This window comes from Leptosomus discolor, chromosome 4 (assembly GCF_034619465.1).
Source record: "Leptosomus discolor isolate bLepDis1 chromosome 4, bLepDis1.hap2, whole genome shotgun sequence".
Taxonomy (NCBI): Eukaryota; Metazoa; Chordata; class Aves; order Leptosomiformes; family Leptosomidae; genus Leptosomus; species Leptosomus discolor.
This window is the reverse complement of record NC_141394.1, coordinates 27,753,820-27,776,620: the sequence shown is the minus strand read 5'-3', so window position 1 is coordinate 27,776,620 and position 22,801 is coordinate 27,753,820. Positions and strand designations below refer to the sequence as shown.

General features: G+C 38.0%; 1 protein-coding gene across 1 annotated transcript in view; it reads left to right on the top strand.

Annotated features, from left to right (window-relative positions):
- Nucleotides 1-22,801, top strand: part of BANK1 (B cell scaffold protein with ankyrin repeats 1) — a 146,924-nt gene that overhangs the window by 8,573 nt on the left and 115,550 nt on the right. Inside the window, exons 4-7 of the mRNA XM_086464796.1 lie at nt 102-500; nt 9,457-9,522; nt 21,001-21,149; nt 22,309-22,447. Of these exons, the coding sequence (XP_086320922.1) occupies nt 102-500; nt 9,457-9,522; nt 21,001-21,149; nt 22,309-22,447 (753 nt within the window). The remainder of the gene's footprint in view (nt 1-101; nt 501-9,456; nt 9,523-21,000; nt 21,150-22,308; nt 22,448-22,801) is intronic.

Below are 22,801 nucleotides of genomic sequence, written 5' to 3'. Positions count from 1 at the left end.
AGTTTTTAAGAGTGGAGAAAACTAATGATCTGTCTTCTGATATTTATAATGGATTTGAAATGCATCTGAAATTTTTTTTTTTAATGTTTTCTTCTCTCTAGAAAATACAAAGGATATTCTCGTGATATATGAACAAGAAGCAGAAGCGTGGGCTCTGTATTTAAAATCTCTTTTTGGACACATAGTGAATGAAGGAGGAATCTTACTGTACAATCTGGAGACTTCATCTTTCAAGCACCAGGAGCTATTCTCTTTACCGTGTTATAAATGTAAACTCCTGATACTATCATGTGGACTTCTTAACTGCCTGAATCGAAAAACAAGTTATTTTCTGGAACAAGTTCTAAAACCTCTGGATAATGTGGTGATTCTACTTTGTGGGGTGGAGAATTCAAAGATTCTTTATGAGATACTGACCTTAGATGGAGGTATCAAAGAGATTTCCACTGATCAGGAACCGGAAGAATATCTCTCTGTTGTTACTGGAATTATTCAACCAGGTAATCTAAAGCTGAAAACGTTGTGGGATTATTAAAAGACTTTTCTTAGCTGTATTAATATCATTTAGAAGAGAAAAAAAAGTGATAATTCAGATTTTCAGGAGAAATTATCTCTCTTCAGCTTGATCCAACAGTTTTAGTTTGATGCATTTGTTGTTGAAGTTTTATGAAACTGTGTACTCTTAGTCTGGCTTCATTTTCGCAGGGAAGCAGCTTTGGAAAGTCTAAAAGCTGCCATGAGCACCTGTAAACCTACTGTCACTAATTCGCGGTAAGATTGAAGAGCTGACATACACTTGTTTGTCTGTTTCACAAGTTTATAGATCTCAGAAACTGTGCAGAACTGTGGGTTTATGTTTCATCTCTTTCAAAATGCCTTATTGTGAGTATATATAATTCTTTAGATAAATCTGACAGAGTGAAAAATACTTACTGAGTAAGACCCAGTTTCATGGATGGCATAGTTTCCTGTGTTACACACAAAAGCTCGAAGCACAGAAGTTCCCTTCTCGTTTTACCAGCCCAAGTAATAATTCTGTGCTGGAAGGACTAAAACTCTCTAGTTTGTATGTGTTTGCACATCCATGGAAACTGCAAAGAAGCATTAATGTAATAATTGGCACTTCTGGAATGTAAGAAAAACCCCTCTCCTGAGGGCGAGAGGTACTAAAATGGCAAAGTCTGTGCAAATGGTTTAGTTTAACCCAGTTTAACTTTGCCAGGCTGCACAAGTGAAACCAAGAAATAACTTTACAAAGACAGATGCATTGGCCACTTTAGAAACATGGTGTAAGTTGTGCACAGGTTTCAGGTAGAGGGCTGTGTGTTTTGCTTTGAGAGATATTTACTGCTGCCTCTTTGTAGTCTATGGGTCTCTTACCTCCTCTCAGCCCTTGCTATTTTGTCATGATTTTGTCTGCTAAGCAGAACATTGTGCTTCTGTCTTTCTTACCTGCAAGGTGCCATTTTACTGGTGTGGGAGCTTGTGCTTGAGAAAGACATCCTGCAGTTCAGGAGTTTTAGTCAGAAATTAACCTGGGTTTGGATGCAGATGAACAACCAAGAATATTCTTTTGAACACAGGGGTAGAGAGACGCCAGCTGAGTCAGAGTGAGCTAGCTGCATGTCCCTGCTGCCTTGTGCTTGAGCAGATAAGCTTAAGCATATTGTAACGCTTTCAAACTTGCCTAGGATGTGTCTACACACAGTCTGGCTATATCAGATCAGTGCTTTCAAAACTAAGTTTTAAACTCTTCCTTCCCAGCCATCTCCTGTTACAACATTTCATGCTGTTTGGTATTTATTAACCTTTTCCTCAATATATCTTTTCCTGAGCATCTCTCAAGAGTTTAAGTTTTGGGGCTAATTACAGTTGCCTGGTTTGGTTTCAGGAGGTAATGTTTGCAATTTCTCACTGCGTCTGATACATAGCATCAGATTGAAGTTCCTGGGCAGCTTTTTAGTGGAATGAAAACAGTGTCTCTATACTAATGTGTGTGTCTGTGTATAGGAACAAAATCGGCCCAGAGACAGTCAGTTGACTCATGCACAGGAAATTGCAAACGTTTCTGCAAAGATAATCAGTTTCCTAGAAGACAGTTCTTTGCTTAGGTCTGTGAATTCACAGAAGTATTTATTGCATCTGCCCTTGGGGTTTTACTTACAGTGTAATGTCAAGTGTCTAACAGGTGCGCAAATGATCTTTTATTTGGCAGTGGTCGATATCAGCAACTTCGGAGACAAGTATTAAAGCTGAATTAATCAATAGGCAGGCCTCAGTTTCAGTGTGTGCATCTTTACCAAGGATGCATAGACTGCAGTTGACTGAACTGGATCCAGGACTGGGTGTAGTGGTGCTGCCTGGTGCTTTAGGGTGTAAGCCCTCCTTCATACACATAGCAGAGACCTTCTCTGGCCCTGTTTTTTCTGTACTGGTGTGCCCTAGGCATCAGGCAGGCCAGCTCAGATCAGTGCTTGCTAGGAGACCTCTGCACTGCTTTCTGTTGTGCAGTGAAAGTATTCCAAGTGCAAGATTTGCAATTGCCTGGGTGTTGATTTAAGCTCTGAGGAATGAAGATGTGTATGTCTTACCGTTATTCACCTTTGCTTAAAGATGATGGTGACTGGAGTGTCTGTGTCTATGATACTCTTTTGTAGAACCCTATTAAGCCCTTAGACTTTGTGATATCTGTGGCAGGGATTTTGACAGATTACACATCTGGGAAAAAGATTTTTCCCTTGTATTTAAAATGCCTCACTAAGGGGTTATTAAGTATACTTGGATTATTTAGGTTTCAGTGCTTATCCCTTATCCCCTTCTATTTCTGCTTTTGGAGATAGTGGTAAAAACACTTTTGGGTATGCTTCGTGCTTTTCTGTTCCTTTTTTTCCCTAAACTATTCATTGCTGTTAACTTGTTTCTCCATGCATCTGTACCATCTTGTCTCCTCAATATTAACAAGAGCTGTCACTCTACAAAGTCTAAAAATTTAGTGATGTGCTTTAATTACAATGATTACATGGCACCATGCTGTCGTGCACCACCACAGCTAAATTCTGTTAATCCCTTAGGACAGCGAGTCATTGAGATCCTAGGTCTAATTGATGCCAGGGCTCAGGAGCGCCTTGTGGGTGGTTAGAACAACTGAAGATGGATGCTAAATCAGATTGTTACCTCACAGACCTGAAGAGTGTTAATAATGGCGTAGCTTAGCTGCTAGAAATCACCACCTTTCCACTGCAGCTCTCTCCATACTCTGCAAAGTTCCTAGGCAAGGTGAGTTCTCATCTGTCTCTTCTCCCCTAGAACCATTCTCTTTGAACTGTCTCTATGGTCGTGAGATGGAAAGAGTGCAAAATAAACCTAATTTTATATGCGCCTTACACCCAGTTATTTTGCCAAAACCTTTTGCCTACCAGATGGTGCCAGTTTCATCTTGTTGGAGCAGTTAGGGCTCTTTTGTCTGTTGAAACTTCCTTCTACATCTGAGGTAGTATATATGCCAAAAATACTAAGTGAAGCCAAATACTGATTAAAATGCTCAGTAAAACCAAATAGAATGGAAGATGCAGGGTTTTTTTGGAACCAAGCAGAGGGCTTGTTTGCTCTGTAATGTGATTCAAACACAAAATCTGAAGGGTCTGTCATTCCTGTTTGAGCACATTCATGAAGGAGTAGAGGGAGAACTGAGACATGGAAACTGGACTTTCTAACGTATGTTTCCTGGTTGATGACAGATCTTATTATATTTATCTTATGCATGAAGAGGAAGGCAAATACTTTTATTGTTGTCAAAAGATTCCTTTAGCAGAACTTGTTCACAAAATACTTCATTGTTTGAAACTGCCACATTCAGATTTAGAGTTGGTTTTGAATTTTATGTTGTCATAAAAAAAGATAAATCTCTTGGAAAGAGTAGAGCACTCAGAAATTTTGTTATCCTGTATTAACATCTACGATGGCCCACTGTGACTCTAGAATTCTGACTTTTCTTTAACAGCTTTCCCTACTATTGCTGAAAGTAGAATCATGGGACACATTTTGTTTGCATCTGTCTTTTCTCTTTTTCTTTCTACAACTTCTCCTTGGTCTGCTGAACTGTGTACCTCTTTTTATACTAAATTGATGTACTTTCACTGTATTAATTCGGTACCCTGGGAATTTTTAGCCTAGACATAGCTGGTTTTTTTGTTTAGTCCTGAAACACTTCCGCTTCAAATTCAGGCTAGCCATATGTTTAAGCAGAGGATTTGTAGATAATAGATAATTATATGCAGCTGGAAGTAGTTACTTAGATCTTTAAATGTCCTGTAGTTATTTGTGCCTTAGTATTGATGATGCAGAAAGTGAACAGGTCTTATCTAATACAAATGATTTTCTGTGACAATGTTTCTGAAGTGTGCTGACACTTTTATGAGACTTTTTGGTGGGACTCCTCAGTATAGATCAGGAGTCGTAAGTATCCATTAGTCTGCTTGCTAGTTTATTAGGTTTCATTGTTCACTGTTCAACAAAACTACTCTTGTTACTTCTACTTCCAGCCTTTTCTCTAAGCAGTGGTACCCTCTTTTTTTGCCAAAATTTGAAGAGAATCTACTTCTATAAAATTTGATAGTTGAGAACCACTCAACAAACCTACATGTATCCATTCCTTATCTGCTATAATGAGAAGAGGTACATAAAATAACATAACCCTACTAGAAAACTGTTTCCATGATCTTTGACATTCCAGGAAAGATTCTCAGAATGACTATGTAACTTCTACCTGAGACAGCAATATAGTTAGTAATTTCTGATTGTTACCTTGTTGGACTTGATGATCTCAGAGGTCTATTCCAGCCTAGTGATTCTGTGATTAAAAAATATTCAGTGTGCCTGCACACGATTTTAATCACCAAGAAAAGTAATATTAAGAAAACTGCTTTTGCAGCTACTAGTAAGGTATACATCTGGAATAATGAGCTACTAGCATTAGGTATTTGTCTCTAATAGGTAAACGTAGGACAAATAGGCTGGAAGCTTAAAATAGGGCTTAACATACGCATTCATAACATATATCTTAACATGTATCTTCAGCCCACTTCAAGTATGGGGCTGATTTCCACTGGTCACAGAAAAGAGAAATAAATCACTGTATTTTTACCATAAGCTTTTATGGTATCTGTCTCCTGTTTCACTTCTAATACAGTAGCAAAGATTTTATTGGAATTGTACCAGGAATTTGGGTATAACATTGAATACGGAAGTAATACTTCATATTTTTCATCCACTGGTTTGCTTGTTCTCCTGTAAAATCTTCTTTATGCTGGTACTCAAAATGGCAATGGATTTTCTTAGGCTGTCAGCCAGACTTGAGCTGATGAGCTAAACCCCTTCATTTGAGGGGGAACTTTACCATTGTCTTCAGCGGGCAAGTGTTTCACCTGGATTTTGACACTGACTTGGAGTCTATGAAGAAATGAAGCTAAAGTGCTAACAAAAAACAAAGTTGAAGAGGAAACAAAGTCACTAGAATTTTTGGTCTTGTTTGTTTCTGAGTACTGAATACAGCATGATTTTGTGTGTGTGTGAAATGAAGTCCTGGTTGTAAAGATTTCTCACATGGACATGCAAGATTGAGTAAACAGACAGAAGTTGATAGGTGGTTCTGGCCAACCCTGCCATGGGAGGTTGTGGTAGATGATACTACATGGTTGTGCCTACCTTTCCTCCTTCCCCAATGTATTTACATTCAGACAGTGTGTGCCACTGTTGGTGCTTTAAGGCAGTGAGATCATCTGCTCATTGAGGAGCATCTCAAATGCCAATTAAACTTTTATTGAAACAAAAATAATCTGTATGAATTTATCATAAGCAGAAGAGCAGAAGGGACATTTTGTTAGCTGAAGTGTGCTACGGTATAATCCTCATTTCCATTTTGTCCTGCCGGTGAGTCTTTGAACTGCTCTGCAGGGACTGCTGCTAAGATTAACAGATTAATAAATCTTCCTGAGACATTGTGTTTCTCCATCACCACACAGAATGATTGCTGGGATGGCAGGGCAGGGATGGGAATTTGTAACAGGGATGACTGTCAACAAAAAACTGATTAGTGTCACTAACTTGTTTCATCTGGCACGTGATCCTGGCTATTTCAAACCAGAACTGAAGTGACAGCCTGGAAGTGGCAACCATAGATAGGATGTTGAGACTGCCATCCCCTGCTGCCTAAACTGTTTGAGTTGTTTGTTGTTTCCTCTCTTATTTCTGCAAAATCCAGAGGAGACTTTATTTCTTATACAATCAGGTTCCCTAGCAGCTCATGTTTCAATGTGTCAGGGTGACCTGTACCCTTGGATTCTGAAGTATGCATCATGTATGTGATGTTTTCTCTTCTTACTTTTGACACTAATTGGATGAAAACTGCTTACACTTGGAAAAGTAAATGCACTGACATCTTAAAGTGAATGTTTTTTAACAGCATTTAGGACAAACTCATAAAAAGTTTTATTAATAATAAAAGTCAAATGGCTAGAACATAAGCATTACTGCAACAGCATGTACTAATTTAAATTAATGTGCTGTGATTTTACTGTGTTTTATTTACTGTATTTTATTAAGTTAATTTTTTTTAATGAATTAATGGATTTATCGTCATTAGTCTCTCTTTCAAGGTTGCAGGTGGACATCATCCAAATTTATGTCTTGTTTATGGCACAGCAGTCATCAGTCAGTATTTAGTTGCTGTTGTGAGGCTCTTTCTAGAGCTTACAAATAATTTAAGATTTCCAGCAGGTATTTTGCAGCTAGAACTGTAAAATGGCTGTGTAAATCTATAGCCTTACATTTCACTGAAAGGATTGTCAGGCATTGGAATAGGCTGCCCGGGGAGGTGGTTGAGTCACCATCCCTTAATGTGTTTAAAGGTCGTTTAGATGTGGTGCTTGGAGATACGGTTTAGGGGTGTACTTGGCAGAGTAGGGTTGATGGTTGGACTGGGTGATCTCAAAGGTCTTTTCCAACCTGAATGATTCTATGTCCTTCATATAATGTATTATTGATTCTTGTCAGATTTTGCACTGTGGTTACCAATCACAGTTACTGAAAAATTATCATTGGAAGGTGTCTAGAGAAGTCCTCTGGAAATGCATTCTTTGTATTTTTTGGCACACAAGTCTTGTTATAACGAAATTTCTATTTGTAATTTTACCATCATATATTTCTGTTAAGTTAGTGTCAGCTTTTTGGAAATAGGATAAAATCAGAGTCATGTTGTTTTCCAGATTAAAAAACTTGTAACACCTGTCCCTGAAAAAATGAAGTGTAGCACCTAGTTAAGTTCCTACTGGAAAAAAAGAATCAATATTAGGATAGCAAAAGAACAATTCCTGCTTTTTTAATGGAATTAGATTTTGTGCTTGGTAGGGTCTCTCTGTACTTAAAAGACTACGAGGGCAGAACTTCGTCCAGAAAATGTTACTACAGTTACAAAGTTATGTGTTCAAAAGTCAAAAACTTAAAGGTACAAAGTGGCTGATTAAACTTTAGTTAGGATCCTTGTTCGTAGCATTGATTGCCCTTAATTATGTAAGTGCGTTCTTCCCACACCCCAGCTCCCTGCCAAGAACCTGCCCTCATTAGTATACAGGATAAATAGTGCTCGGTTAATTAGCAGTTATTTGATACTTTGTTTTGTGTTTGAGTTTATGGTTGCATTATTTATATGTTGAATGCCATTCAAATCCTGTTGAGAAAACAGAATTATTAATTTCCTAATGTGCTTTCCTGTAGAACTCCTTTCTGTATTGAGTGCTGTCCAAACATTGTTTTATTTTGTCATCATTTTACATGCTTGTATTTAGCAAATTAGGCTGAAGCATTTCTTCCACTTCTGATACTACTTTAAGATACTACTTTTCTTAACACTTACCAGTATACAGTATTTTTTACATCCGTATTCAAACTGCCTTTAATTTCAGATGCATTTGTGACTGCTTGGATGTCCACAGGTCAGCTGTAAGGTCTTTCAAGAAAGTGCAGTACAAAACTGACGAGCACTTCTGAAAAGCATGTTTTAAAAGCCTTCTGGCTTCTGCCTCAAAACTTCAGAATGGGAACATGAAATTACCTAAATTCTCTAGAGCAGCAATCAGCTAATATCACTGTCCTTTCTCTCTCTGGAATCCTCTCCTCATTCACTGGACTCTTGTTATCTATAACAAGAATAACTGAATCAGAATATGGTAGACACCACCTTCTTTGAGTACAAAACCACAAGTCAGTGCCAAAGTAGGTCTAACTTGTGCACTGTCCACAGTACAGATCAATTTAAAAGAAATAGTCTTTTTAAAGTATATATAAATATATTAGAAAGGAGAAAGACTGCTTTTGAGTGTTTGGTTTTATGCAACCTTAAGGCTCCTCTTTTCATCCTAGCACTGGCGTCTTTACCCAGTGACTTACTTTTCAATTTTGTAGTAATATTGGTTATACACTTCTGGAGCACGCAGCAATATACATGGGATCCTGATCAGGATCCCACAGATGCTCTACAACAGCATCTTTGAGTTAGCTGGATCTCACAGTGTGGAGCTCAAGCAGGCCTGATACCTCTTATGTCAGTGTTACCTTAGATGAAGAAAAACAGGCGGTACCTTGATCCAGCATAAAGAAAAAGTGCCATAGACACATATTGCATAATGTGGCACAAAGTCTCTGGGTAGTTATTAAGCCATCAAAATCATTTCAACAAATTGAACTGACAGAGTTCTTTAATATTTGACCAGAACTTTACTTAATGTGGACATTGCTTTTTTTGACCCAGCACTGGGAACTCTGTGGCCACATTTCTTGTACTATCAAACACAGCCCTGCACAGTTGTCTTCCAAACCACAATACCTGCATCCGTTTTCCATTTCTAAATTTCCTGCACCTCATTCTATTCTCTTTCCTTTTGCCCAACTCCTCTCCCATTGTTTGCTATATTGACTTTCAGGGAAACTTTTCTTCCTCAAGCCCATATTTCTTGCCTGCTATAGTAAACTGGAAAGATCAGTCACAAGGATGTTTACTGAAAAGGGATAAATACCATTCTATCTGAAGATCTCTCTAGGCTTTTCTTCTCCACTAGTCTTTGGATTTATTTTTTTCTAGCTGCAAAACTGTAGCCTTAAAATAGCTTTATCTTACATCTAAAATAACATACAGAATTTAATCTAAAAAAAGAAAGTGGAAATTGGCATAATTTCTGAGGTTTTAGGTTGCTTGTCCATTTGTTTTCTTAACTCTGTTTTATTTTGCCAATTGTTTCTTTTTTTTTTTTAGCTTGATTTCTGATGCTAAGATCTTCCTTAGAGCAAACTAAACATTCTGTGAAACAATCAATTAGGATGACAGTGATCACTGTCATCAGAGTTGGTGACCAGTTAAAGATATTTCCAAGTAGATACCATTACAGAATTACTCTTTTTTCGTAGGTGAGCCACAGAATGAAAATCCTGGAGACTCTTTGTCTTACGTCTATGAAGCAGTTCTTGCAGACGGTGAGTTGAATTCTCCTTGTATTTACTCAAATGAAGCTAGTACTCTTCAGAAAATTAAATTTCTTTTCTTACATCTTGTCAGACATGAAAGGCAATAAACTAACCTTACCATACCATACAGTTGTGTAGAAGAGCATGCAGTGTTCTCAAACATCCACCCACAGATCTATACCCACATGTTCTTGTAAGAAACATGAAAGGAGGAGGAGATTCAACAGGGGCATTTCCTTTTTCATTTAATTTCAGAGTAGAGAAAAAGGAAGACATGAAGAGCTTTCCTTTTCTGTTCCCAGCATGAGGAGTTTCACTTGTAGTAAAGAGAGAGCTGATTTGAAATTTCAGATAGATCAGTCCTACTGACATTACCCTTCCAGCATCATTCGTTGGCAGCCAGTGGTTGGGAGAAGTCCTGCATCACAACTTCAGCCCCTGTCGACATTTGCCATTCTGGTGTATTTATAGTTGTGAAAGCCTATAAAGAGTTTTAGTAGGGAAAACAGATTGGCAAAATCTCCACTTGCTTTTAGTAAACAGCTACATAACATGTTTCCTATCCCCAGTTCTTGCTTAAACAACTTCTGTTTCTGGGTTGACACTGTTGTGAAGTGATTGGCTTAACAGCACCAGCATGCAGACTGATGGGAAAGGACAAGTAAGTTATTTTGGAATTCACAGCATCACAGAATGGTAGGGGCTGGAAGGGACCTCTGGTCCAACTCCCCTGCTAAAGTAGGCTCACCTATAGCATGTTGCACAGGATCATGTCCAGGTAGGTTTTGAAAGTCTTCGGAGAAGGAGACTCCACAACCTCTCTGGGCAGCCTGTTCTGGTGCTCTGTCACCCTCAAAGGAAAGAAGTTTTACCTCATGTTCAGAGGAAAGATTCCTGACATAACAGTCTGTGCTGTTGGACTCTGAGGTTATTGGCTCTGTGGGTCTGATTTGCTGTCAAGGTGTAGGGGCAGAAGGATACAGCAAGCTCACTGACTCTTCCATACCGGCATGAATTCAATATATATGTCAGCGATGTATGGAATTTAGAATTTTAGCTTCTTCAGTTAACTTCAAGACACGAGCATCAACCTGTGTGCTTTTAAATACTCCAGTCATTCCCTCTTACCATGCTTTGGTTTACAATGCAGAACAATTTTGGAGCACGTGGATTTGGTTTCTTTCAGATAAAGCTAGAAGGATGAGTGCCCTCAGGGAGCTCACTCAGTGCATTTCAGACGCTAGAAGGTGTGCATTCTACAGGTCCAGACCAGAACTAGTTGGAAATATGCCCCTTTGAAATGAGTGTAGTGTGGAAGGGAGTATTTAGCACCAACCATTTCTCTCTACTAAATCTTCTGTTAGTCCCCTCTCCTTTCTGATAGGGACTGTTTGTGATTCTCTTGGCATCTTGGGTGTACTAGTGTGATCTCAAGCAGAAAGCTGCTGTAAAGCTGCACTGTTTTATCCCTGCAGATCTATTGTCAAGATTTCTAAGGATGTCTCTTTTGGTCCTGTGTTGAATGTGCCATGGGTCAGTGCATTGAAGAAGTTTGTAGGTATAAAGAAGGCTTTTTGTCATTAGTGGCTCATCATCTAGGTGCTCAGTAAGCAGGCATCACTGTTTCTTTTGGTCATGATTGTGATGTCCAAAAAATGAGACAGTAACAGAGGGAATGGTCAGAGAAAACAGAATTCCAAGAAAAGAAAGGACTGGGGAGATGTTCCTCCAAGCTACTCCCTCTTTAAACCCTAAGTCTTTCTATATTAATCCTTTTCTGCTTTTATATGGGGACTGGAAGAGCAGGTTTAAGTCCAAGTTTCCCATCAGCTAAATGGTCAATGTTGTAATAAAGTGAATTGAGGATTTTCCAGCTAAGAAAGTCTTGCATTAAAGGCAAAAATTTCACTTGAAATCTTTGCTGAAGTTGCCTGGACCACAGTGCTCAGCTTTTGTCAGTCATCATGATAGCACTGTTGTATGTAGCCTCTGCTGGTTAATGATGTCCAGTTATTGTTGAGATGACCAAAGAGATTCTCAATTGCTGTGATGGGTGAAAAGGCCAACTAGAAAAGAGGGATTCTTCTGTATGTGAGGCTAAGACTGACTCCCGACTGCATGTAAGGAAATACATGGTCAACATTTCTTCTGTGGTGGTGCAACAGGAAGCAGTTATCTGATACTGCTGCAGAGCTTTGGAGGAGAAAGAAGCATGTCAGTCTTCATGAAGCAGAGAAAGGTAAGATGGCAGCTGCAAATGAGCCCTGCAGAAAGTAGGTGAATCTTCATGTTACCAGACATGATTTGACTTTGGATGTATTGTGAAAAAAATGTTTCCAGGGACTCTATCTTCTCTTTGCTTCTTCCTAATAAGAAGAAAGTGTATGCAGTGCTAAACTCTATGTATGACACAAAACAGAAGTCAGGAGAAATTATAAACCAAGAAAGGATTTTTTGCTAGAACCCTCTAAATTCACAAAAGAAGAGCACTTTATGTAAGGTCTTCAGCAAAGACTGGCCTGCTGAAAGCTGGTTTGTTTTGAGTATGGAGGTATTGTACAAAAGAAAGGATAAGCTGAAGAAGATGGAATTTAGACGTGAACTGGAATGAAAGTTGAACAGGTCAGAAGTACAAAGCTAAATGAGAAATCTAAAGCAGCAAGGGTGGAAAGAGCAGTGAGTGGATGACAGGACATATTGAAAAAAACCTGAAACAAAACAAACTATATCCAGTAAAACAGATAGATGGGGAATGAGCAAGCGCTAACCATCAATAAGAAGTGATTGACTGAAGTGAATTGTGCAAGGCCTTGAGGGAAAAGGTCAGACAGTACATTGGAAAATGGAAAAACAATGTGATCACTGAGATCCTTTTGGGGAAATACAAGCTACAAGCAGATGCGAAAACAATTGATTTGCTAGTGATTGATGGAAAAGATCCAGTTATGGAATGCTAATCACCGTTATATGAATGTATGAGGACTGATTCCTGTAGGTGATAACTGAACAAGACAGCTTTTTAGCCGCTCACAAATGTTGCTATGTGTTTACTTTATTTCTGGTTTCTGTATAAGAAAAATAGACTTATTTTTTTGCTTTCCTGCTGTATTTTGAGAAATGCCCTTGTGGTTCCTCAGGAAATTTTCTGCTCCCCAATGAATCATTATTTATAATTTGTACTAAGGCTGGAAAAGTGCAGCAGTCTTACTAGGATCTGGGTATACCTTGTAACCACACAGATAAAATGTGAATGCCTTATTGTAGAACTGGCCTTCATTATTTTACCTGCAAAATAGAGATAACCTCAGAGTTAGATACCCATTAGGTGATGCTCTGCTTCAGAAAAGGCAGTTCCCCTCCTGTGAAACAGCTTCATCTGTTTTAACATTTGCCATTAAGGCTTGTATCCTAGCACTAATTAACTGAACCAATTAGGGATGGGCAAGCGGATCACGAAAAGATGATTTTCAAGTGTAATAGCTGTCTCCCTGTTAGGTTTAACAGCAGACATCTTTTGGTCCTGCTCAGAGGTCTCATCAAACTAACATACATGCACATACTGTGTTACCTGTATCCTTTACCAAACTAAACTGGAGAAAGGCCAGCACTTTGTAACAAATAAAAGAAGAGCTATCAGAGTACCTCTGCTATGCTATTCTTTCCTATAATGCTATCTGAAATCCTGTTTCAGTAAAATGAGCCTGGGGTCTAGGTGTTAGATTAAAGGACAGTGTCTTAAAAGATAAAGACCTCAGATTACTTTCCTATTCATAATCCTAACAAAAGGAAAATAATCAGGGGTTAGAAAGCAAGCATGGTTTTCAGATGCCTCTAAAAATATTACTCTTGATTATGTTCCTGGGAAAGCAGCATACCTTTTAGCCTGTTTTAAGGGTCGATAGATTTTTAGCTATTTCAAACTAAAGGTGGGAGTAAATTGCAAAGCAGCCTGTCCCCTAGTGAGTCAGTCTTGCTGACAACTCACATTTTTTTCCCCTTCTTTAATACCAGATGTGTCTGGTGTGAGTCTTTCTGCTGACAGCAGCTGTGGCAGCGTGGCACGGGGAGACATGTGGTCTCCTAGATAGACAAGTCCCATGTAATTTAGAGCTGTACAGATCAAGAATAGCATCATAAATTTCATCCAGGCATTGATAAGAGCCCTGTTCAAGTATTGGAGTTCTGCTGTCATACTCAGACTAAGATACAATATTTGGTAAATGAGCTGCTGCAGTCCAAGCTAGCTTCTGTTACCAGATTGATTTAAAGGGTGCTGTAATGTGGAGTATATTATCTTGTGTCAGTAAATGTTTGGATACTATTAATGACATGTATCCTGTACTTCGAGTGGGGTGAAGGCTGAGAGTGCCAGCTACCAGTGTCTCTCCCCCTAGCCTCTCCCAGTGTAGTTGTTAAAGTACTGATCAGTTACATTAAATTTGCTGACCTTCCAGCCAGGTCAATTTTTGAATTTTGATGACTGTAAAGAATATTCTTCATCAAGAAAATAGCTTCAAACATGGCTAAGAGTGGAAAGTTTGGCTACTCATTAGAATTTTCTTGAGGGTGACATCTGTAAAAACTTAAACCCCTTTTTGGCCTGAAATCTGAGCTTTTGGCCTGCCATGCGTGCTTCCCTGAAGTACAACTTGATTCTAAAATGCTCTTCTCTAGCTGTGTTATTTCGTATCTATGTAATTCAAAATGTAGCCACGTGCCACTTCTGTGTCCAAGCACAGTGTGCAATTTGTGCTAGGCCACTTACAAGAGGCTGGAATTGCAGTTCAGAGCCACTAGGCAGCTGCAGCTAGCCCCTTTGGAATAATAAGGAAGCTGCAGAATTGTTTTATCAGGCAAACGAGTTTTGGAGGTCTGCTCACAAACCCGGATGCCTCTGCTATCAATCCTTTTGTCTTCAGTGGTAATTTGAGGCAGCACCAGGAGGATAACCTGTCTCTGTTGTAACAGAGACACGTTATCAGATTTTGGGCAGTGTTTAGTGCTGTATAATCCATCACTGAAACAGAGGTAAGATATGCGTGTGCTGATACCACAGAGAAATGGAACAAAAATGCCAGTGTTCTTGCTGTGGTAGAACTCCAGTAACTCTGAAGTGGATAGATGGCCTCTTTAATACAACATTAGACTTTAGTAACTGAGAGCTGCTGGCACACACAGAGGGACAGACTTCAGTTTGCTTCTCCCTGAAGAAGAGGCAGATTGAATGTATGCAGAATGTAGAAACTGGAAATAGCAGGCTTGGGCTCCATCAACAGTTCTGCTTGGCACCTAAATGACCTCAGGCAGGTAGTTATTCTTTCCAAACTGATCAGTGTGCCTAACAGTTTAGAAACTCTTTGGGACTGGTGTCTAAAGCTCAGCGAAGTGGTCATATTATTAGTGCTGTGGCTGCAGCTGAAAATCATAGATTTGATTGAGGTAAAAATAATAACGTCAGCTGATATATAGTAAAAGATAAACTTAGTCCAAAAAGCCTCTAAATATATGCATCCTAACCAAAGCACTGATTGCTAAGTTTAGGTCAAATCTTTCTTCCAAGCCACAGACCAGTTAGGAACTAGGTAGATGTCATAGATTTAGCCTCTGAATATGCAGCTAAAATCACATGAAAGTGTATATGAAGAAACACCTATAGTTTTATGCAAATTATTTTTTAAAGATTATTGATAAATTTATGGAAAATTGCTTTTTGCTGTTTTGGCATTATTTGAAGGAAGGGTTCTTTGGTTTTACTACCAGATCCAATATGGCTACAGGTAATAAGACTTTTATATTGTGTTTAGATGCTTTTATGATGACTCCATTAGGCTACAATTATATCAGAGTGGTAAATTGTTGTGTACAGAAACAAGTAATACAAGAACAGGTGGGTATGCACCTTTGCAATCAAATCTGTCTTTGCCTACACATATATAGTAATGCATAGAACAAAAGATATGGGGGCTTCCAGGGATTGCTCTGTTATGGGAGAGAAGCAGACATGAATGAAAATTGTAGCACTATCACTTGCTGAGATGACATAAACACCAACTCTAAATATTCAGAAAAGGGAAAACTGTTCTTCATAGCTTTTAAAGGAACTGTCAATTTGATGCTTATTAGCAAGAAAAGTTGTTCACCATAAATAAAGTAATAGAAACATTTTGGAGACATGGGCAAAATAGGCCAACTCGCAGAAAGCTACTGTTTTTGACAGAAGAACTCAACCATGCAGGAGAAACTGGGACTGAAAATGGTTTTGAGAAAAACAAAGATAACTGTCAACGTATTTGCAAAAGATAGATGATTCAGCATAGAGGGAAACATTATTTAAAGCTTATTCAATAATGAATATGTTTACCTTGGTCTGGAATTTGTACGTGATAGAAAACAAGTGAAATAAATTAAGATTTAAGTTAGTTGCTTCTGTCTTTGAGTATGTTTTTAATAATTTTAGGAAGAAGCCTTTCCATTCCTAAGCCCTCTCTTACCATCAGTAAAAGAAAACTTTTCAACAGAGCAGAAAATGGGATTTGCTTTGAAATCATATCTTAGAAAGGACTTATGGTAACAATGAGGAAATCCTGTGTTCATGCTGACGAAAACAGACTCATTGAATGAAGCCCAGTGTGGTGGATGTTTTCTGCCTCCATGTTTTCCAAGCCTTTCTTGTGTAATTTATAGAGCAATTTATTCAGTTAGATGCTGCCTTTCATCCCATTCTGCTGCACTATTTGCTGAGTTCATACAGCAATTACAAATACCCATACTATAAGAGGATTAAATTTCATAAATGTCTATGATAAACTTAGGTGGATCGCAGGAAGGATACGATGTGTGTAAGTTTTTTTCTTGATTTTTCCACATTGCAGAAAGTTACTGGTTTTTTCTGTATGGCTCTACTTTCATCCACAGTTCTGCAGAGCACTCACACATTTGACTTTAAGCTTTTGCAAGGAAGTCACTTATACATGAGCACCTTTTCAATTATACCTCACAGAACCCAGTGGGACCTCCTCTGCCTTTACCTCACATTCTGCTGGGGAGTGGTCCTACCACGTTATGTGGGATGACTCCTCCACTTAAATCATCTCCTGAATTTAGCCTAAGTGCTCTTCCCTGTAATTCTCTCTATTTTAATCTTTGGCACTGGAACACCCTGTCTTTTCTTTCACGTGGCAAATTGGCCACATTTGCTTAATTACCTTTCCATTCTTTGTTGTCTGCCTAACCTGATTTGCCCATATTTCATATCCTTTTGTATGTTGTGTGATCTAGGCATAAACGAGGACCTTTTTTGTAATGCCATTTCAGTTCTTCACCGAGGTTTGCTTTAGCAAGACTTGAGGAAGAACTGAAAATTATAAAGCTAGCAAGCATTTTGCTTTTGTAAAACCAACTAAATTTTGGCTGTGAGATTCATTCCATGAGTAGTCTTAGAAAACACATAAATCTTTCATAAGTTTGTATTTTCTGCTATTTTTAATACCCCAAATCTGTCACATACATTGTTGACTCAAAACACGTAGCAAGTACCAAGTAATCAGAGACAATTTATAATCCTCATGTAGACTGCAGTAGGGATAGCTAAAGCATGTATTTGAAAAATTAGAATTTGGAGGCGGGGTGGGGGAAGGTTGGATGTGGCATGAGAGTTGTTTAGAAGCCACGGTGAGGCATTAATTGTTGAATCTGTGAGAGACTAGAGAGGCTTCATTAAAATTTCTCGGTTTATGCGAAACAATGCAATTTCAAAGTAATTTCATTAATTCAGTTAAAAATGTTAAATTGAAAGCAATAATGCATTCCAAAAGGTCTTGTGTAAAATATATCAAATTGATGTATTGAAGTTACATGAATTAAGAGAGAACATTGAAGTAAAATTGAAAACATCAGCACTGTGCCAAATTAAGTGAATAACTGTTACAGTAAATGTGTGTAATATTTTATTATTTAAATATGAACTTAAATTTTACATCAGTCCTTTCAATGGAATCGTCAGCAGTAGATATTTGTCAAAAGTAAGCCAACAAAAGTAACCTGATGGAAATGGAGCATTACACTCTATAATAGACAATAGATAATTCCCAGTAGGACTGCCCTGAATACTCAAGGGAAGATTATCATAGATTTTCCTTTCTTTTTAGCTTCTAGCTCATAGTGCTATCTAAGCATCATTAGATATAGTTAGTAATTTCTTATACGTCGATCCTACAAGAAAGGGTTGAGTTTTATTCATCCATATTTTAATTGTTACTGCTACATTTTAAGAACCTCACAGGTAGGTCACCATTATATAAAACATTAAAAGAACACATTCACCAAGCAACAAATACCCTTTAATAAATCCTCACTCTTAGATATTTCAGCACTATAATGATGTTCATTTTATGTTTCTTTTAAGCTAATCCTCACCTACAGTTGTAAATTCTTGTTAAATGATCATTTTTTCTGAAAGCCTTAGCAATTAGTGGAGCTCCCTAGCCATTGCTTTAAAGTTAGAAGCAAGACTGTAAAGAGGATTCACAGTGAAGATGTTCAAAATTTAAGTGTTCAAAAGACCTGTACGTAAGGCAACACTTTCTGCCCATATTAAACAAGTATTGTCTATACTTTGCTCCATTTGTGTTATTAGAGTCTCATTACTGTAGTATTAAACCCTTGTGAGCTACATTGTTTTAGTTAATGTCACCAAGACAAGGCTTGCTTAATCTCTGGCATATTGCTTGTTCAGCATTTACAGATAACACTTCACGTGGTTGTTTCATTTCCATGTTTTAGGACAGATAGTGTGCAAACTGCTGGTAGGAATCTGAGTGCTGGAGATGGTGGCTCTAGAGTTTGGTTATTAAGTATATAGTAGTGATAATATAGATCCCTGTTATTCTTGGACTGCTGTACATGGCTTTTGTTATTGTCAAGTAGACCTGAAAGAGGTCTTGCTTGATGCTTTTTAGCTAATAAATTGTTAACCATTTTCACAGTCAGCAGGGGAATCCCTCATTCTCTTAAATATCCAAGTCTTTGATGTAAGAGCCACAGTTCTTAATAATTTATGTAAACTGTAGGGTTGTGCAATCCCAATCCTGACTGGATTGAAGTCCTGATATTGTAGTTATATGTCACTAGGCATAATAAAAATATTAAAATGCAATTAATGTGGGAGGAAAATGTTATCCTAATTTAAACCAACTTGTTAGCACTAGCAGTAGATGAATTATTGTGGACATTAAAGGGTGGAAGTAACTACTGTTGTCTTCGATAAGTAGAGTGCAGACTGTAGAAATAAAGCTGTCATGAACTTCATGAACTTTACATAGATTAGAATGCATCCACGCGATCCTTGAAGAACGATCACTGACAGAAAGCTGACATCTGTAAGATTTATGAGTGACTTAAAATATGAACACATAATTCCCCAAGTACATGCTGTGGGCATACAGACTCCTGTTTTCCTCAGCAATGGTTCAGGCCTTCCGTTTTCTGAAGGGTGGTGCTAAATAAAGTCTAGTCTTCACAGTGATAATCAGAGAAATTAATGTACATACTTTTCGAGCTGAATTAGTTAAGGTGCATTGAACCATGGGTGGATTCTCATTCAGAATCAAAATAGCCTTTGTCCAGTGTAGCCTATTTAACTTTCAAAATAAATTAAAGCAAACGGAATTAAATCTACTTCAATAAAGTATGTCTACATATAGGTTCAGTGTAATTTTACCATTCTGCACTGAATTCACAGATTAAATTCAGAATTAGTTTGCCTTAAAGACATGAGAATATAAGCAAGAGTAGGCTGGGAAGATTTTACTAGCTGAAATGATGATGAAAACTGAGCCTTCCCACCTTAGATGTTCAAAGAACCTTTAGCTTCCTAAACAAAATGTGGACAAATGAGACTTTTTTTTTTTTTTCTTTTCTTTTTTTTGTTTTTCTCAGATGCCTCTAAGAATGAAAACATCTCTGGAAAAACAAAAATTTGCATCAGACATAGCATACTCAAGTTTCTGTGCTACATTCCCTGACATAAGTTTACTTAGCAGGCACATTTATTATAGAAGTAGTTTATTAAATCTATGCCTTCTTAAGCAAGGCAGGGTTGGTAAGGAAAGGGAACATTCTGTATCAAACTGGTACATATCAGGGAAATAAAGGCAAGCAAGTAGTGAGAAAACTAATTGTAAGTTACCCGTAGTGATGCTGAATGGAAAGACTTCTGTGTCGCTTAGGAGCACTGTGTGGTTTGTGTACCTTGGTCACTGGGGCACTTTGGAAAAAAATCAAAGTGGCTGTGGTACTTGTTTGAGCAAAGCTGCTCAGTAGTGAATTGCTACTGTTCCATGCTCTGCCTGTCACTAATTTATATTACTACTCTACATCCATTTAAGAGGAAAAGGTGTGCCTGAAAAGTTATTTGTGTCCTTGAATGTAATTGACTGTGAGTGTTCCATAATTTACAGTAATACAAGATACTGTTGATGTCTCTTAGGGTATTTTCTCACCAGCCAGTCAAGATTTTTTTAACTCTGAGCTGCTTGGAATGATATCATTAATCTAACTAGGTGACTGCAATATGCTGGGTAATCCTGCATGATGAAGAGCTGCTGCAGTCCTTTGAGATGGGTGGCAAGAGCGTTTTGTACAGGGTAATAGAGTGTCTGGAAGGAGCAGTAATGATACAGCTGAGAAGTAGCAGGTGTGAAGAATAGCTTTTCTAGAACACAGGCTTAATCAGAGCTCTGCAGATGCAGTTGTCAGTTCTTTTGTATTTCCTCATCAAATTCTGTGATTTGGTAAAGGATTCACTATGGCTCTTGGGCCTTTACCAGTACAGCAAAACGGGAAAGAAACTGGTTGCAAGCTATCTGTATGACTGGTGTAGCTTTCCAAACCCAGCATATCCTACACAAAAAATGTGTGCCTTTAGTCCATCATTCTGTCCATGAAGGAAGGCAAAGGCTATGGAGTCTCTGTCAAGAAAATCTGTGTCTACTGTCATAGTTACCCAGTCACAGGTATCACAGCCCTTACATAAATCCTTCCTGTAGACAGGTGGGCTGATATTGTAGGCATGTAGCATATCCTTGTTTATGTATGGAGAAAGCAAGAGTGGGAAAAATCTTAGTTTTATCTCAGTATAAGAGTTTGTTCCTCTGAGATTACAAAACTGGCTGATCTCTGTGACCTCATTGGTCACAATGACTTTGGTCTAAAGGCCCTGTCCCTTTTGACTTTAGTAAGACAAGGCATATGAGCAGAGTCTGTTGATATAAATAAAGGCTGCAGGATCAGAACTTCAGAGGCAAGCTCTTTATCGAAGGGGTAAACCTCACCACATTTACATAAAAAGGAATGTTGCGAGGGTTTCATGTGGTGCTCTTAGTGTGACTCCAAATGCCATATGAGTAATATGCTGGAAACCACATCATTGCTATGTTTTGTTGATCTGGGATTATTAACAATGTCCTCATTCCACATTATTTATTTCAGATCACCAAACTAGCTCCGATGTTAGTTTGTCGGATGTCCAGGGAGCATCAGAAAGAACAGATCACAGTTTTAAAACAGAGGTACTTTCTGAAACATTAGAGACTAAGGAGCAGTTGATATTGGTGCTTCCAAGAAGAATATCGTGTGAGGTAAGATTTTTGAATGCTAAAATCTTTGCGACCACAGACAATGTTCTTCTCTTCCTCCTGCAATCTCATTCGTACTATAACGGTTCTGAAAACAAATAGCAGATAAGGGCCCAAAATGAGAGTGCGTTGAAACTGCAAAGGAATTTATTTTGTGTTTGTGTCACATCCACACTGCAGCCAAAAGATTTGCAAATAAGGTAGTTTTGAGACAGTCTCTGAGGGATTTTATCTCTATTAGAATTATTTGGCGTCTTGGGTAGAGATATTACTGTCATGTGGGCCTTGTAGTTTAGAGGGAGCGTGTAGTCAGGCACTTCTTGAGAGATATGGAGTGTCTCTTGGCAAGAGTCCATGGTGGGGTATATGGGTACACGCATATGTGCCCATACCACAAGTTGCAGAAGTGCTTGTGTGAGTGTATACCTTGTCTGATTTAAAATTAAGTCAGAAATATTTATACATACATATCTGCGTGCATATCCAATGGACACAAATGTTCATACGTGTATGTTTTTAATCAGAGTTGCCGTGAGAAAATATGTGAAAATGTAAACAGAGGAGGTACAGTATCCAACACTGCATTCCTTTATGTAAGTGGGTGTCCACAGCCAGATATGGAGGTTGCAGTGGACACAGAATGTTGCGCTTGCTGGCTTTCTTTCAAAGATGACTTACACACATAATTTCGTTGTTGAGATCAGTACAGGTCTAAGGGAGTAACACTCCCTCTGGTTCAGGAGGCAGTAGAAGGGTATTGTCTCACATTACCTGTGGCTTTTGTCTTACTTTACTGTCAGTTCACTGTAAGAGTTTAAGTAAATCTAAAGTATTTTAGGTGGTTGTTATTAGGCTGAATATCACTCTTCTAGGCAGTAAAGCAGAATGGTCTTAGAAAATGTAACAAGTCACCTACATATGAATTTAAAATCCTGTTTTAAAATATTGTTAGTTAAACTAAATTTAAAATGCTACATTAATTGTTTCACTTATGTCAGTAAAGTACTAAAGGATAACACTGCGGTGACATCATGTTTGGTATTACGATTTTTTTGTATGAAGCCGTTCGTAAAGGAACTTTCCAACTTATGTTTTCATTTGCATTTTACACTTTCAGTATAACTTTCTGAAGGACTAATGGGAACATATTTTAATTTTATAGAACCCTGGTGAAATATTCATTTTGCTGAAAGATGAAATAGATGATGAAACTTTAGAAATCGAATTCATAGCAGACAATCAACGAATTAGGACACAGCCAGCCTCATGGAATAAAAAGGTCAAGTACATGAAAGCCTTAGGTAAGAAAAAAATTCTTTACCTTTAAGTAAACAGAAAATTTTGGTCTTCTTTCACTTTTTCTGATAAGTAGTTTCACTTCCCACTATTTTGTAGATGTTTCCTGTACATGGGTTTTGCACACAGAACATTTATTAATAATGCAGAAAAGCAAGGTCTTGTGATTTATGGGAAACTAGGTTCTGTTAGATTGTTTTTGTGTCGTTAAATGGCAGGTGGCAGTCTTAAAATGTCATTAATTAGTCACAGATTAACATTCTTCAAAATCACTGCCATAAAATGCAAAGCTAATATTATTTTCTTATTACTTTATTACTAAAATATTTCGTTTTATATTTAACACAGCTAAATATAAT